The 17,980-nt window shown below is 35.9% G+C and overlaps 1 protein-coding gene across 2 annotated transcripts; it reads left to right on the top strand.

The window, feature by feature from the left end:
* Positions 1–7,154: 7,154 nt before the first annotated feature.
* Positions 7,155–17,586, top strand: sun2 (Sad1 and UNC84 domain containing 2). Of its 2 annotated transcripts, none has more exons than XM_077197971.1 (18): positions 7,155–7,481; positions 9,263–9,383; positions 9,478–9,605; positions 11,268–11,345; positions 11,482–11,541; positions 11,625–11,718; positions 12,024–12,085; positions 12,255–12,361; positions 12,483–12,560; positions 13,019–13,072; positions 13,216–13,259; positions 13,375–13,492; positions 13,585–13,803; positions 13,908–13,992; positions 15,576–15,691; positions 15,767–15,934; positions 16,019–16,108; positions 16,215–17,586. In XM_077197971.1, the coding sequence occupies exons 2-18, from the start codon at positions 9,265–9,267 to the stop codon at positions 16,326–16,328; spliced, it is 1,734 nt and encodes a 577-aa protein (XP_077054086.1). In that variant the 5' UTR covers positions 7,155–7,481; positions 9,263–9,264; the 3' UTR covers positions 16,329–17,586. The 2 variants fall into 2 exon arrangements, with proteins under 2 accessions (XP_077054086.1, XP_077054087.1); XM_077197972.1 differs by lacking the exon at positions 7,155–7,481 and adding an exon at positions 8,835–8,903.
* Positions 17,587–17,980: the final 394 nt, after the last annotated feature.

Genomic DNA, 17,980 nt, shown 5'->3' with positions numbered 1-17,980 from the left:
AGTGAGCTGCCTAACATTTTATGGCATCTTATGATCCCAAGGCAGCTTAATTTTCACTGCAAGGCCAACTGGACTATTTTAAACAGTATTTATATTTGTTATGTATTTTATGCTTGCTAGATTATTGCAAATATGAACATGCTAAAGCCATACTTTAAATGCATCAAGTGTGAGTATATCACAGTTTCTTCTAAATTGTCTTTTAAAGGGTTCAATTTCCATTTTCTGCCAATGGTTCTTTCATGTTTACTCTTCCACCGACGCAGAAAGAAGGTGTAGGCCTACTATTGGTGCTTCCTCCTGGGAAGTTCGTATTTACGAGTTGGAAAGTCGTGTTTACGACATCAGGTAACATACGTCAAGTCACTCTTGCCAGCAAGATGGCAGATGGCATGAGCAAGATGGCAGTGAACCTTCTCTTAATTAACTAACTACACAAAAATACAAGGTTTTCAAACTTCTAAAAAATAGAAAACAAAGAAAGTAGGTGTGTGTTTGCTTTTTTATGTTTTGTATTATTTTGTGAAGCCACTGTAAACATTATCGTTACGTATTATTTTGTTATATTACAATGCTATTATATTTCAGGCAATTGGCTTATTTTGTAGTAAATAAAAAAGCCTGACAATGTCACTGCTAAATACCTGTAAGTATTGTGGTATTCTGCCATGTTTCTCACTGACACGTCCCCAGCTCAAAGAAAATCCAGAGCTTTGTGTTGGCATTCGTGTGCATTCAGCTCCTAAATACTATCTTTCCGACATGACTCAACGCACCACATTTATGCTCCCTTCACATGCTATCGGGAGTTTCCTAGCCTACTTTTCCACTACTTAAATCGTGATTACGAGCTCGTCACATTCAAGTGCTTTGTTGTCGGAAAAAACAGGAATCATGGAGGACACTTGGTTCATTTATGCCTATTTATTGTGAAGATCTTATTAAAACAATAATTATGTTTAGCGTCCCATTAATTAACAACCATAGGCCTATAAACATACACCACGCTATAATCAGCTTGCAGACTTTCCGACGATTCTGCAATTACAGTCAAATAGAGGCTAAAAATATTAGCTGTATATAAAACATACAATACGCTTCAAATGATTATTTTTAAAATGTTGTTCCAAACCTGTGATTCTTTCTTCAGCTGAACACTGTTGAAGTAATTTTAAAGGATGTTGGTATTGTCAGCCATTGACTTCCAGTAGCCTATTTTTTTTCTTACTATGAAACGTCAATTGCTGTCATCAACTGATTACCAACAGTCTTCAAAATATCTTCTTTTGTGTTCAACAGAAGAAAGAAACTCATACAGGTTCGGAATAGGTTGAGGGTGAGTAGTGACAACAAAATGTTCATTGTTTGGTGAATTATCCCTTTAAATATAACTTTGACTTGTGTATAGTTGTGAAAAGTCTTCATCTAGTTTGACAGTGTGACTCATCTCAATGTGAAATGCACTGGTCAGTGTGTTGCCTGTTCTGTTGTCCGATGGCAAACTCTGTGTTTATCTCTTTGTTCTCATAGTTGGAGAGAGAGAGAGAGAGAGAGAGAGAGAGAGAGAGAGAGAGAGAGAGAGAGAGAGAGAGAGAGAGAGAGAGAGAGAGAGAGAGAGAGAGAGAGAGAGAGAGAGAGATATCACCCAGCAGTTTGAACCATAGACAAAGAACATTTATGGGACAAAAGCTTTGACCTTTAACCTGATGTCTTTTGAAATAAAGAGTCATATTTGTGTCCAAGAACTCCGTTTTTTTTATCTACACTTTTTCATGTGCATCTGTGAGTGAAAGACAAAAAGAACAAGTTGATTAGTCTTTCCTTTAATTATATGACCTTTTAGCTCAGCTGCTATACACAAACTTCTATATATATATATATATATATATATATATATATACACACACACGCACACACACACAAACACACACACACACACACACACACGCACACACACACACACACACACACACACACACACACACACACACACACACACACACACACACAAACACACACACACACACACACACTAGTTTCCTTGGCAACAGAAGAAAGGCACTAAAACAATTAGGGAAGCACTTCTGTTTTCCTTGCATTCTTCATCTGCTTTTCATTCCAGATGACCTTTAAAGTGATCGTACTGTGCAAAAGTGAGAATAGTCGTATTTTCAGTTACAATTGGTCCTGACATAATTTACAGATTAGTGTGTATCTGTGACTTTGAGCAAAGCCTTTAGGTGTGATAAAGCAATGTGATCTATTGAGCAGACATGAAATAAAAGAACACTGCATGGCACAGAATGGAGGCTTTGTGGCTTTAAGTCTGTATCTGCTGTTCATACACAACATTTACAGTCTTTTTCTTATAGGGAAATGGACCAAAACTACGTGCACTCAATAGCAATAGCATATTTTTTGTAACAGCAGTAAGCTTTAAAAACCACAATCCCAATTCATAACTATTCTCATAACTTTACACAAATTGGCTATAATCTATACAAATCCGCATGATATAATTCGGTGGTTATGGGTGGACCTTCATGCTTTTTTTCTAAAAATTACAAGTTTTCGTACGATTCACATTGTACTAATTCATACGAAATCGCCTCTTCGTAAAATTGGTACATTTTCCTATGAGATCTAAATAAAAAAAAGGATGAATCTTTCAATGTCCCGTCCAACTTCCTTTTTTTAAATATTACCGTTTTTTTCAATTGCTTACTCACTAAAATTAAAACTTTCCCACTATTAGCAAAACCTTACACTCAAGGAGCAAAACCCCATGCAGCCTAGATTTGCACAATTGTAAGCACGTTGTCAGCTTCACCCTTTTTGAAACATTACACACAGTGATTTGTAAAACTCTACACACATTTTCACACCTTAGACACAGATAAGGATTGTGAGGTTACTTCCTTGTCATTACAAAGCCCCGGTTTGCCACTGACCACACTAATGATTAATTGGATATGCACATCCATCAGGCGTGGAAGCACACATGTGCTAATTTGAAAACGCAGCACTCAGGTGTGCTATAAAAGGCCGCAGGTGAGTTCACCTGTCTTCAACAAAAATGGAAGGAGCTAGAAGAAGAAGAAGAGTGAGAATAAGAGGGGGAGCTCAAAGAGGAGATGAAGGAGGTAGAGGAAGAGGAGAAGGAGGTAGAGGAAGAGGTGAAGGACGTAGAGGAGAAGGAGGTAGAGGAGGAGGTGAAGAAGGGGATAGAGGAAGAGGCCTAGGTAGACGAAGAGGTAGAGAAGGACTTGTAGAGTTGATAGAACCTGAACAAAGAAGACGAGGACCAAATTTGACTCAAGAAATCCGTGCAACACTTATTGACCATGTTATCAACCATGGACTGACACTGATGGAAGCTGGACAAAGAGTTCAACCAAATCTCTGTTGATACTGTAACTGAATAGTTACAGTATTCTTGTTGCTTTTACAGTAGTTTTTCTTCAGAGTCAAACTGTATGTACTTCATGCAGTAATTTTTATTTGTCTACAGATTTAATTTTTTTCATTAATTTCATTGTTGGTTGATTACTGTAACTGATTACGGTAAGAAATAATGTAAATAAATACTTGAAATATGAGTCTGCAGAAATCAGTGTTGTGCAGTGCTTGGTAAGTTTATAGTAGGCTTATTTGTGTACATTCTCCCTATATCTCAAACTAATCATGAAGAATGTTGTTTGTTTGTCACAATTTTTTTTCATCTAAATTATCCCTTGCATAACAATGTCTGGCCAAAAATCTAGCACATGCTATTTCCTAAAAATAGTTTTTTTTTACAAATGTGTTTTTTATTTATCACAGCAGTGTGAAACTGGTTGCAATAGTGTCTGATCATTGAGGACTGTGTTGGTTAAATGAAAACTAATAGCATTTTCACAAATATGTATATCTTTTGACAGAAGTGTGTCATTTTGCAAACAATCTAGGAATTATGCCAATTGAGTGTGGTGTTTGGATAATTGTGATTACATTTTGAAAAAAAGAACCCGGTTTTCAAAATTGCGTGTAAACAATTGAAAAAAACCTTAAATACAGTAAATATGTTGTATACACTCCTTTATACAGTATATTGGAAAAAATATATATTCCTTTTGTTATTATTTATTTATTGATGAGATATATAACTTAAATAAATTACATTTAAAAAAATATGTGAAAGTTATGATTCTGATTTTGTGTTTATTGTCCTTATAGTTTGTGCCTATTTAGCTGGTACAGTGCTTAAGTGAACACATGCTAAAGTTGACTAAAAAGAGGAATAAAAAAATCATCTTTTGGAAATTGATCTTAATGCCTTAATTAAAAAAAAGAGGAAATGAGGACATAGAGATTGGCATAGGGTACTTTCCATAAGATCAACTGAAATAACACCATGCCAATCTCTAGGTATGGTGAAGGGTGTGTGATGATGTGGGGCTTTTTTAATTCCAAAGGCCAAGGGAACTTTATCAGGATCCATGAAATAACTGGCCTTTAAAAATAAAAATCTGCCTGCCTCTATGAATTTAACATAGGGGTGTCCTGACTTATGCACTCTGTATTTTAAGGAAGAACATTTATTTATTTACAATACATTATTCATTCACAAAGAAAATTGATCCTTAAAGGTTGGATTTTACGTCATCTTTTAAATTAAGATCAATGTCCAAAATATGATTTTTTTATTCCTCTTTTTAGTCAACTTTAGCATGGGTGTGTTCACTTATGCTAAGCACTGTATATGTATTGATACATTTGTAACAGTAAAACTATTTTGATGATTTCCATTACACGAGAGTAGATGTTAAAACTTCATGCTGATTTGTACTCGGCTTTCGCCAAGATAATCACCAACTAAGATTTAGCTTTACAGTAACCTATGCTTCTCCATCCATTTACGCTTCTTTCCATCTGGTGACGTGAATCTTCTGTCTGGTGTTAATAGCTGCAGTGTATTGCGTGTCAGCACACACAACGGCTGCAACCACAGTGCGGTCCCCCCATAACAACCCTCTGGATTGAGCGGAGTAGGGAACATCTCTAGGGTCTTCAAGTGGGCACCTTCCGTCCTCAGTGTTTCGTCGACTAGCCCACGACACCTCAAGAGGGCTCGACAGTGACTCTGGCGTCCCAGAGTCACCCCCCTCCGTCCCCCACTCAACTCAGCCCAGCTTACTGACCTCTACATCCCTCCTGCTGCTGAGACCTAACCACAATCTCACAATCTCTCCGCAACCCAACCATACGCGCCAATGAAGCAAAATAAGGTGAAATATATAGGTGAAGTATATTAGTGTTGGGGGTGTTTGTCAAGCTCAGTTAATGTCATTAATCAGATATGGTCAAACATTGGAAATGGTTCTAAATGCAGAGATAAGGATCTGCCCTTAAGGATGTACTATAAAATGTTTCCTTCAAGGTGAATGCAGTGACATTTTAAACATTCATCCAATCCCTCTAGAGACTGCATCAGAGCTGATAGCTCTCAGTTAACCCCCATTGACTCATTGAGAAGGGTACAAATTGCATTACTTGATGACAGCAGAGCTCTGAATACATTAACCCTATCTGTCTGCCCGCAGCAAAAACCCTGTTCCCAAAACGTCTCTTGTCACAGCCAAAGCAAATCTGTATTTATTTCATTGACTGTGAAGATTTGCTTCTATGCTGAACAAACAGTATTCAGCTAGAGCAAACTTGTGTATTAGGTTTATTTAAAAGTCAGTGTGTTTAATATAACGATTTAGTTAAATGTTCTTTTACTTTAAATGACTTGCTAAGGCAAATTCATTTAAACCCTGAACAAGTTAAAACTTCATTAAGAGCTTGATGGAGGAATTGGATTTAAAAGATAAATAAACTGCTGATGGAGGCTAGCATGGACAAACAAATGTATGCTGTTTTAAATGAATTTTATTGTATCTGAAAGCACTTGGTCCTGGTCTCTGTAGGTTCAGGTTTAACAAAGTTCAATGGCGCCATCTTCTGTAGCCTACATATAAAGTAAAAATAACATATATAACCTTAACATTTTGGGGTCGGTAAGACTTGTTTAATGTTTAATAAAAAAATGCTGTGAAACAATTATTGATTTTTTTGTACATTTTATTGCAATATAAAATACCTGTTTTCTATTTTAATATATTTCAGTGATCCAGTCATGTGATCCTTCAGAAATCATTCTAATACTAGATTTGCTACTGAAGAAAAAAATCTGTTGAGCAGTTGTGCAGGGTAATACTTTCTACTATTCACATTAGTGTGACAATAGTTTTTTCTTTAAAAATCACTAGCTTTTTTTAATTTAAAATGAACAATACTTCTACTGCATCTTAGTAAATGTTAATCTAAAATATTGTTAAGATCAATAATTGTATCTGTTAGCCTATTAGTGCACTGTATTAACACGAATGTAAACATTTTTATTATTAACATCAACAAAGGTTAATGAATGCAGTTAAAATATAGGTTATTGCTCGTTGTTAGTTCATGTTATTAATGCAGGCTATCTAATGTTAACAAATGAGACCTTATTGTGAAGTGTTACCAAAAAAATATCAATACAGAAACAATAGGTAGGTATAGCACAGGGGTTTTCAATCTTTTAGCCATTGACCCCAAATATGATCATCTGTGCAGGGCCCCCCATCCTAAAATTTAAAAGGCAGCTATTTTCATGTATAAAGACTAAATTAATAGTCTAAATTAATAAATAGTAATAATAATTTAAAAAATATATATATAGCCTATGTATATATAATACTCACATATGCATGTGCTGTAGCATATACTGATTAATAGGATATTTATTAATTTAATTTATTTTAATCAATTTACTTTTTATTTTAATCAGTGCGACGGAAGGGTTAATTCAGTTTGTTTATCTAACTAGTGAGATAAAAGTGACGTTTATTATTTATTTCTGAATTTTCGCACGTAAACCGTTCGTATATGCTGCGGTTGCGCAAAGTCACTTGCTCGTGAAAAGGTAAGTTTGACGCCAACCTAAAACTTATTAAAACAGCAATTTGAACAAACATGGAAGTTATGTAAAAGGATTATGTTTTAAATTGCGCGCATTACGGGTGTGAAACACCAGAGCTGTATTTGCTGCTTAACTAACGTATGTCTACCGGCAGGCGGCGCACAGTGGCAGGACAGTAACAGTAGCAGTCGCTGTCGCTGACTGTCTACCTCATCTTTCTATAAACAACCCAAACGACATCGAGAGGTGGAGCCGCCTCGCTGACAACTGTCAAAAGACCCTTCCTGATAAGAAGAGCTCTTCCGTCCTCACAGCATCTTGTCGTATCGCTTTCGAAACCGTTATAAGCCACACAGTAGAACCGAGTATACCGTATATTCCGAGTATACGACGTATCTTTCGCTATTCCGTTATTGCGGAGCCGTTTCGGATGAGCGGTTTCGCACTTTGGCAGGTTTTGACAGGCTGCATGTCTTCCTGGAGACCCACTGAGAAGGTGAGACTACCACGATAGTGTATGAACTGAACGCTAACTTACATTTTCAAAAGCATCGTCTAGTTGCGTGATTATGGGGCTAACGTTAGTCATCATGTCATAGCTGCTACGAGCTGTAGAAATGATGCTGATGGAGCATTTCAGTGAAATGTGCTACAAACTAATTACATGTGCTACAACTATATGTACTACAAATATAGTGCTACAACTAAATGCTAAATACACGTATTTTCATGCAAAGCTGTATAGCAACATTATGTGTAACGTTAGTTGTATTCTCATTTGGGAAGACCCCTAAGAACAATGCTATTCCGTCCCAGAAAACATTTAATTTGCATCCACGTCAAGGAAGTAAAACAGAATGACCCCGTTTTACTAAGAAACCTTCCTTTGTGGTTAAAATTGGCGCTAATATCAAGAGAACCGCCAAACTCTCGCAAAATAGCAATATAAACTTACTTTGACTCTTTGATACTCATGTTAACATGTTAATATATATATATATATATATATATATATATATATATATATATATATATATATATATACACACACACACACTATTTGTTGTTGGCCATAACATAAAAAATATTATTCGCCACAATGTCTGAAGTAAAAAATAAAATACTTAACTTTTTCCTTTAACCTATTATATATATATTATTTATATATTTTTGTATATAAGTTGTTTTTTCAAAAATGTGCGTATATTGGATGAAGAGAGGAGAGTGAAAATAGATTCACAGGTCCAACAGTTTACAAAAAAAAAACATGTTAATCATGTGTTATAAAAAAAATGAGAGAATGGTGAGTTCATTGAATGCAGCAGAGCTGTAAAACAACACTGTCAGTTTAAAATAGCCATTGGAGGGATTATTAGCTAAAGACAAGGATTTAGTTTTAAAGCACTGGACGTGTTGCATCAAACAGCCTGAAGTGCTATTTAATTTCTATTTTGCATTACTAAAAGCACCTATTTCTCCATTGAAATGTATAGGTTCTGACAGATAATGATATATCTGGATAGATGTATAAACTTGGTTATACAGTACTTTGCATCTTGTCTTACCTTTGTGTTATCCTCCAACAATGTCCATTGAGTAGTTTTTAATTGTGCAGACATGTTTTAATGCTTCTTGAGAGTATTAGTTGAATCAGGATTAAGGATTTCTAGGGGGGAAAAGAATAGGTGCTTTCATTACAAATCATAAATGCTTATGCTGCATTAAAAGAATAGGGGATAGGGGCACAGACTGAGTGTTTGTATTTCTCCATTTGCACAGAACTGGATTCCTAGCTAATTAAATTGTAAAATGCAGTCTGTTGTTGAGACTAACCACAATTATCTAACTAAAGGGACTTAATGTAACTGACTGAAGGGGAACTGGAGGTCTGTGGTTGGCTCCACGTGCTCTCCTTCAGGTAATCTGCTACTAAAAGCTCCGTCACCCTGCACGAGATGAGCCTGCTGTTTGAGATTAGGAATTACGCAAAGATCAGTATCAGACTGCAATATTAAATGTCACGTTTATTCTGATGCTTTTTATTTTGGTCATCTGATTCACAGTGTATTAATGTTTTCTCATGAGTCAGTAAGGTGTTTGCTAATGAGTAAATGTAATAATAAAGACTAAAGAGGGAACATTTAATGCAAAGGGAGGAACTACAGGGACCTAAATATGAGCAGGAATACTACAACTCATAGTGATGTTTGAGTTATTAATAACCACTAATAAGTTAAAGCTCTTTTTACACAATCTATATATGTATGTGTTCTACAGTGATGTCAAGGCGAAGCACAAGGTTAGGTTCCAAAGGGACGACCTTTCCTGATGATGACGCTGCCAGCACCAGCTCCACTGAAACCACTGGCCACGTCTCTTACAAAGAGAGCCCAACCAGGTGTGTTTGTATGTGCTGGAGCTCTCAGTACAACAGATACATAGTTTGCATGTGCATTAATGGCAGTGAACCTGAGACACATGCTTTCCTGCAGGATCTTCAAGAAGAGGACCGGCCGCAAGAGCACAGGCAGTGTCTCCCGTAATTCCAGTCGCGCGAACAGCGTGACTCCGATACAGACCGGGCAACGCAGTGACATCACTGCCACTGAAAATAAGAATGGTTAGTATCTACACACACAGAATCTGTATATATATATATGTGTGTGTGTGTGTGTGTGTGTGTGTCAAACAGAAGCTCAAGTATTTTCGCTTAATGTGCGATTGCAAGTGTGTGTGTGTATGTGTGTGTGTGTGTGTATATATATGTTTCACTTTATTTTGATGGTCCCTTTAACACATTCTGTTGACTATAAGTAACGTTGCACCTACATGTCTACTAGCTCTTGTTAGAGTGTTAGTAGAGTATTAGTAGACTGGTAGGGTCTGGTATAAGTTGACATGTACTTGCAAAGATACTTATAGTCAGTCGAATGTCTGTTGGATCATCACAATAAAGAGTTAGCAGATATTAAGCAGACAGACTACTAATATTCAAATGAGAGTGTATGTTACTTATAGTCAACAGAATGTTCAAAAGGGACCATCAAAATAAAGTGTGTGTGTTTATATATATATATATATATATATATATATATATATATATATATATATATATATACTGTATATATATACACACACACACACACAAATACCAAATGCAGTGGTGGCCAAAATTATTAGAACGGTAAGATTTGTTAATGTTTTAAAAAGAATCTCCTTCTGCTCACCAAGGCTTCATTTATTTGATCCAATAACATCAAATACAGTAATGTTATGAAATATTTGTACAATTTAAAATAACTGTTTTTGATTTGAATTACATTTTAATGTAATTAATTCCTGTGATCAAAGCTGAATTTTCAGCATCATTACTCCAGTCTTCAGTGGCACATGATCCTTCAGAAATCATTCTAATATGCCGATTTTTCTGCTCAAGAAACATTTATTATTATTATCAATGTTGATAGCAGCTGTGTACAATTCTTTGATGAATAGAAAGTTCAAAAGAACAGCATTTATATGAAATAGAAAGCTTTTGCAACATAATAAACGTCTATACTGTCACTTTTGATCAATTTAATGCATCCTCGCTGAATAAAATGAATAATTTCTTTAATTTCTTTCCAAAAAAACAACAAAAAAACTCTTACTGACCCCAAACTTTTGAACGGTAGTGATAATGTTACAAAAGCTTTCTATTTCAGATAAATGCTGTTCTTTTGAACTTTCTATTAATTAAATAATCCTAAAAAAAAATTGTACACGACTGTTTTCAACATTGATAATAATAATAATAAATGTTTCTTGAGCATCAAATCATTATTAGAATGATTCCTGAAGGATCATGTGATACTGAAGACTGGAGTAATGATGCTGAAAATTCAGCTTTACCAACACAGAAATAAATTGCATTTTAAAATACATTCAAATAGAAAACAGTTTATTTATATACAATTATTTCATAATATTACTGTTTTTGCTGTATTTTGGATCAAATAAATGAAGCCTGTGTGAGCAGAAGGAGATTATTTTAAAACATTAAAAAATCTCACCGTTCTAATAATTTTGGCCACCACTATACTGTATATATATATATATATATATATATATATATATATACAGTATATGTAAATGAATACATGTAAAACCTACTAACATGTATTTTAATTTACTATGAATAATATAATATTAATAAAAATGATGATATATAACATAAGGAGAATGTAATATTTTATATATGAGTAAGATATACAACATATTTTATACTGTCTCTGGATTTCAGGCATGCCTGTTGCTGGATTCTCCTCTGGATATTCCTCTGCTGAGGAGCATTATGAACAACCCATAAAATCAAACCCTAGTAAGTGTACATTGCAAATTTTATAAATGAAAAAAAATAAAAACTTTGTGTTTGGTTGGGCATACTGGTCCTTTTTTGATTTGTCAAGCAAAGAGTTTTGTAGAAATTTTGACAATTTTTTCCCCCTTTTCTCTAGGTTTTAGCTCGGCCCCGTCTGAACCAGGCTTTGGCATTTGGGACGTGTTTCACTCTCCAGGTATTGCATGTTTAAACCCTCTAACATGAACAATCAGTCTTTTTCTCCTGCAGTAGTCATGCGCTCATGTGTGTGTGTTGCAGCTCAGGCTCTGGTTATGCTCTACTGGTGGCTGGGCACTGCGTGGTACAGCCTCACCTCACGACTGTCCCTGATCAATGTGTTTCTGCTCAGCAGGTACAGTGCTCTGTGTGTGTGTGTGTGTGTGTGTGTGTGTGTGTCGTTAATACATTAAATATGTGACCTTAAGAACATGTATGATAGTTATGCAATAACTCGCTGTAACTTTCCTGGGATTTCCAGGCCTGGAAAAGTCTTAGAAATGTTTAAAAACATAAATGAATGAAGTGAATTCATTTTTTTCTAGGTATGCTCAGCTCTAAAACATTTTAAAGGCTTGCTCTTTTTTTTTTTATCTTTCAAAGAAACATTTAAGAACATTTATTTTTACACATGATCACCGATCCTCTCTTTCTCTGTAGATGCACAGCAGATATGAGAAAGGCTGTCCTACTGGTTCTCCTTCTGATTTTTCTCATTTTTGGTGAGACAGCTGATGGACACCCTTCTAAAATATCAAAAATGAAACTTATATATTTCAAGATAACACGAGAACCTACAAGACTGTGTAAAAAATACTTATGCATGTGTTCATGCCTGATAATCTCTCATATAGTTATTGAGAAACGTTAATTTGCATTTACCTATTGTAGGAATATGGTACTGGTTCACGTTTGCTTCTCGTTCTCCCGCCCATGTGGTTGTTTCCAGGACTTCATCTGTCAAACACACAGATGGACCCACGAAAGCAGCTTTTGATGTGAGCAGAACATCTACAGCTCATTTAGCCCTCAAAAAACTCCTGTTTCATAATGCTCAGTTATTGCATGTTTCTCTTAAATGTATTATTGTTTTAGTAAATGCAATTTTTACTCTTTAAGGACCAACTCCAACATGCCAGCCTGTCTAACTTAAAGGATGAGATTGCGAGCTTGCACGAAAGGGAGGGGAACCTGATGGTAATTAAAATCTAATCACAATCATTTATGTTGGTGTCTGTTAAAAAGAACGTGTCAAGTCACCTTTATTTATATAGTGCTTCATAAAATGCAGATTGTTTGAAAGCAGCTTTACAGTAATGCAATTGCAGTGATGCAAACAGAATTCCATTCTGCTGTAATGCAGCTCCAAAAGAGACAGTAGTAACCCTAACCATTATTCAGCTGAATTCAGTTCAGTTCAATAACTGTAAAGTTCATCAATTATGAAATGAGTTCAGTTCAGATACTGTATATAAGTTCAGCTATAAAGCAGCCCTGCAGAAAACATCCAGCGCATTCAATTAATAATATACAGGTAAGACAAGACAAAAAATATACCGATAGACAAGTAACCCAAACTGCATCAGGTGATAGAAATGGAGGAAAAACAAAAGATATATCCCAATTTCTTTCTCTTTGACTATCTGTTATCTCAGAGAGACATCGAACTACTGAAGATGGAGAGCGCAAAACAAAAGGTCAAATCTGAGGTGAGGAAATGAAACCTTCATGACTGTAAAACATCATCCGTTTTCCTTTCCACCTCCTCTGTTTCTTCTGTCATAGCAACAATGCACAAAACAGGAAATTATGTCATCCACCTAATTTGTGTTTTTGTGTGCTTGTCTCCTAGATGCTGCAAACCGATCTGAGGTCTATGAATAAGCAGATAATGAAGTTAGTGTCTTTTCAGCTTTTCAATTTGATTTTGTAGACTTTTTTATGTTTAGTCTTGTGCATGTTGCATCATTATTATTTGATCCAGTGATGGCATATGTTGAATGTTCCCTAGTGTTGACTCAGAGCGCGGGCAGCAGATTTCTGAGCTGAACTCCAGTCTCTCAAATCTTCAGTCAGCTCAAGACCTTCTCAAGGAAAGAGTTGATGCACATGAAACTCTCAACACCAACGTAAGGACACTTTTAGCTCGTTTAAATTGGACTGGATTGCAAATTGCAATTAATTAATAATCAATTATTCCTTCATGTCATTTCTTCTGCAGGTGAGAGCAGAGCTATCCGATTGGCTAGTAACACACCTGAAAGATCCAAGCTCAATGGACTCAACTATAGTGCTCCGTCCTGAGCTGCAGAGGGCGCTAGAGGATCTAGAGAAACGCATACTAGATAAACTAGTGCATGAGAAAGAGAGCGGCAGAGATGTCTGGAGGACTGTGGGAGAGACTCTGCACCAGGAAGGAGCCGGAGCTGCCACGATACAAGTGTGTGTCGGAGAGAGAAAACAAATTCAGACGTTTTTTGTGCAGGCTGAAGTTTACATGAGGATCATGATGTCTTTTAATGTGTGGTTTTTTATGCATAACAGGATGTGAAAGAAATCGTCCAGAGGGCAATTGGTCTGTACAGGGCAGATGGGATTGGATTGGCGGACTATGCCTTGGAATCTTCAGGTACAAATTTCCTGCATGAAAACTTCAAATGATAATTTTTATATATATATATATATATATATATATATAGATATATATATAGATATATATATAGATACATATATACAGTAGGTAGTCAACCAGAATGCCTTTTACCGCCGCACCATCTGCTGCGGCAAAAATAAACCAGTCGCATTTCAAAGTCATTCGCGAAATGACCGCCAGGTCTACTAACAATACACCCCCCAATTTTACCGCTGCCGTAAAAGTATAATTCTGGTTGAGTACCAACTCTACACAAATATACATACATATGCTACTGTCCAAACACTGCTGTTGGGTTTAATGTTTTTCAAAGAAGTCTCTTTAAGATCACCAAGGCTGTATTTCATTTAAAAAAAAATATATATATATATATATATATATATTCATCAAAGAATCCTGAAAAATAGTTTCCACAAATATTGTGCAGCACAACTGTTTTCAACAGTGATAATAATAATAAATGTTTCTTGAGCAGCAAATCGGCATATTAGAATGATTTCTGAAGGATCATGTGCCACTGGTAATGATTACCAGTTATTTTTAGCGCTGTCAGTTAAATGCGTTATTAACGGCGTTAACGCAAACCCATTTTAACTGCGTCAATTTTTTATCGTGAGATTAACGTTCTTTTTGGCCTAGCAAACTTTGCAGTTTTTTTCACATGCTGTTGCAACAACTAGTAACGTTAGAAAAACTTCAACACCACACTGGATCTAGCTAGACCAGAAACAAAACAACAGGCACGCCGCACACACTTGTTTGGGCTTGCGTGCCGACCAAAGAGTAGTAGGCTAACGTTACGTTTCGAGTGAATGGTGAGCGCAAGACGCCGAAATGGATGCCAATAAGATTCTGAATGGAAAGTTTACTTTTAAAAAGTTACCAAATGGTTCCATTGACAAGACCAAAGTGATCTGTGTGTTTTGTAGTTGTGAACTGAGCTATAATCGCCGCATGTCCAGTCTGAAATACCACTTGATGTCCAAGCACACATGCGAATTCTCCGCCCCCTCGTCAAAGCCAGGCGACGGCTTTGGCGAGGATTTATTTATTTATTTCAATTAAAATATATGCATATATTTATTTTCATTTTAAATGCTTTTTTAGGTTTCATTCAAATAATTACTGAACACTATTATTTATTACACACATAATTGTTTATTGACTTATTTATAAATGTATAATTTAAATGGAGTACTTCAGACTGAAGCACTTGGATACCACAACAAGAACAAACTTACTGCCTATCCACTTTTCCATGTTGAAAAGAGCATTAAAATGAAAAAAAAAAAACTATGGGCCAAAAAGAAATCAATGGACATTTATAAAAATTTGCAATTAATTGCATTAACTATGACATTAATGTGATTAATCACGATTAAATATTTTAATCGTTTGACAGCACTAGTTATTTTAAATTGTAATAATTTACAACATTATAGTTTTTATTGTATTTTTGGTTAAAGAAATGCAGCCTTCGCGAGCATAATTCTTCCATAAACATTCAAAAATCTTTCCTCCTCCGTACAGTACGAGTCTCACTGTGTGTGTTTGTGTAGGTGCCAGTGTGGTAAACACTCGTTGCTCTGAGACATACAAGACCCGATCTGCGTGTCTGAGTTTATTCGGCATCCCTCTCTGGTATCATTCAGAAAGCCCTCGTACTGTTATACAGGTAACCCACGAACTCTCGAATCACACCTTCAGTTTAACACATCTGACTGTCTAAGCTTCGGTGTGTGTGTTGTAGCCGGAGCTGTATCCCGGGAAGTGTTGGGCATTCCGAGGCTCCCAGGGTTTCCTGGTGATCGCACTATCTTACTCAGTAAGAATCACCCACGTCACACTCGAACACCTTCCCAAAGAGCTCTCGCCAACGGGACGCATTGACAGCGCGCCTAAGGATTTTGCTGTCTACGTGAGTTGATATTCCAACGTTTTTCTTCTTCTTCATAACTGATAAAACGACAGCATTGAGATTCCTTGGCTGTCCTGTGTTCAGGGTATGTCTAATGAGACTGAAGACGGAAAGTTGCTCGGGACATTCATGTACGATCAGGATGGAGAACCCATTCAGACTTTCAAGCTTCCAGTGAGTCTTAATATGTCTATTAGTTATACTGTGATAGGCTTAAAGTGTGACCTAGATACGTTTTTGTGAATTCATCCTAAAATTCTTCCCGTTTTCTTGCCTGTAGGAAGCCTCAGAGAACTACAGCATGGCAGAGCTGAGAGTCTTGAGCAACTGGGGTCACCTGGAATACACCTGTGTGTATCGCTTCAGAGTTCACGGAGAACCTTCACTCTTCTGAGAGCCGAAGCGATTCTGAGATCATTCGCTCTCGGTTTACGACGTTATGCAACAAAAAAAATGTAAAGCTCAAATGCACTGGACTCTTATAGAAAGAATCAGACAGCTTCCTATTGTACAAATACCAAAAAGCGCTCACGTTTGACTGATATCAGAATGAAGATTGTTCGCCCTCTTAAAAAAATAATCAGTTTGCATTCCTCAAACATTAATTTTCAGGCAAGTGCTGATAGGAGATTTTTGTTTTTTATGCACTTTTGAATTAACTGTTGTGATTTATTTATTTTTTTATGCAGGAAGGCCATTCTTAAAGGGATAGTTCACCCAAAAATGAAAATTCTGCCATCATTTACTCACCCTCAAGTTGTTCCAAACCTGTATGAAAAAACAAACAAAGAGATTTTGAAAAATGATGGAATGATGGATTTTTATGGGAAAAAAATATGAGGATCATCAGCTGTCTGGTTACCAACATTTTATAAAAATGTCTTGTTCAACAGACGAAAGAAACTCATACAGGTTTGGAACAACTTGAGTAAATGATGACAATTTTCATTTTTGGGTGAACTACCCTTTAAGTTCTGTGTAACAGTAAATATGATTTATGAAGCCGAATGAAGGACAAAAAGTGTCATGCTTAGCTAGAATTAATATAAAGCAGCATTTGTGTTGTTTTGCTCTGCCTTTTACATTTGTCTTATCCTCAGTATTGTGTTTTGTAATGCTTATTCACGTCATCGTCGAACCATATACCTCTTAAGAAGCTTGTAATAGTTGATTGTTTAGGTATGTCCTTATGGATCAATACTGTTTCCTGTGAGCAGCAGTTGGGATTGCACTCTGAGACTGTTATTTTCCGTCATGGGTGACGAGTACACATAGGTACTAGAAATGTCAGATGGTGTACGTCTCCTCTGCGGGACGGGGGAGGTGTGGAGTCAAACTCAGGTTTTGGGGTTTCAAACCAAAGTGCTCTTGAACGTCACACTCTTGTCCTCTGTGTATATATGTGCTTGATGATGACGTTTCTGCGGAGCGTTCTCGAATGCATACTTAAAACTCCTTGAAGGTATAAATATGTGCATCGTTTTATTTGATTTATTATAATTTTATTTTGGCATCCTTCTACATTTCTCATCAAGCTTAATAGAGCTCTGATGTTAATTTGGCAAAGTTTACATGAAGTTTCTGTAACATTATTTGATATTATTTTGTAAGAAAAATGTTTTTTTTTTAAATAAATTTGAGATGGTACACAATATGGTGTGAATGCAAATATTAATGGATGATTTCAAGAGTTGCACTCATGAGAAATGTTCATGCACATCTGTAGTAGGCCTACTGCTTCGTTAAATTATTCATGGCTAAACATAAGCCAAATCATTTGCATGGTTTTATACACAGGCAATTCAGCAACATACTTTAGACCTAGATCAAATTGAATTTGACTTCAAATTCTACCTGCAATGCACTTTTTTGTTTTTATGATCCGGCAAGTTTGATAAAATTATAAAAATATTAGGAAAATATTCTAGAGCTACAGGTTTTATTTTACTATGCAAACGAATATATATATATATATATATATATATATATATATATATATATATATATATACCACTGGTCTATATAGAATGAATGGATAGCTCATGA

This window comes from Siphateles boraxobius, unplaced genomic scaffold, assembly GCF_051911475.1.
Source record: "Siphateles boraxobius isolate OS27281-9 unplaced genomic scaffold, OSU_SipBor_1 41, whole genome shotgun sequence".
Classification (NCBI taxonomy): domain Eukaryota; kingdom Metazoa; phylum Chordata; class Actinopteri; order Cypriniformes; family Leuciscidae; genus Siphateles; species Siphateles boraxobius.
This window is presented reverse-complemented; position numbering and strand designations above follow the sequence as displayed.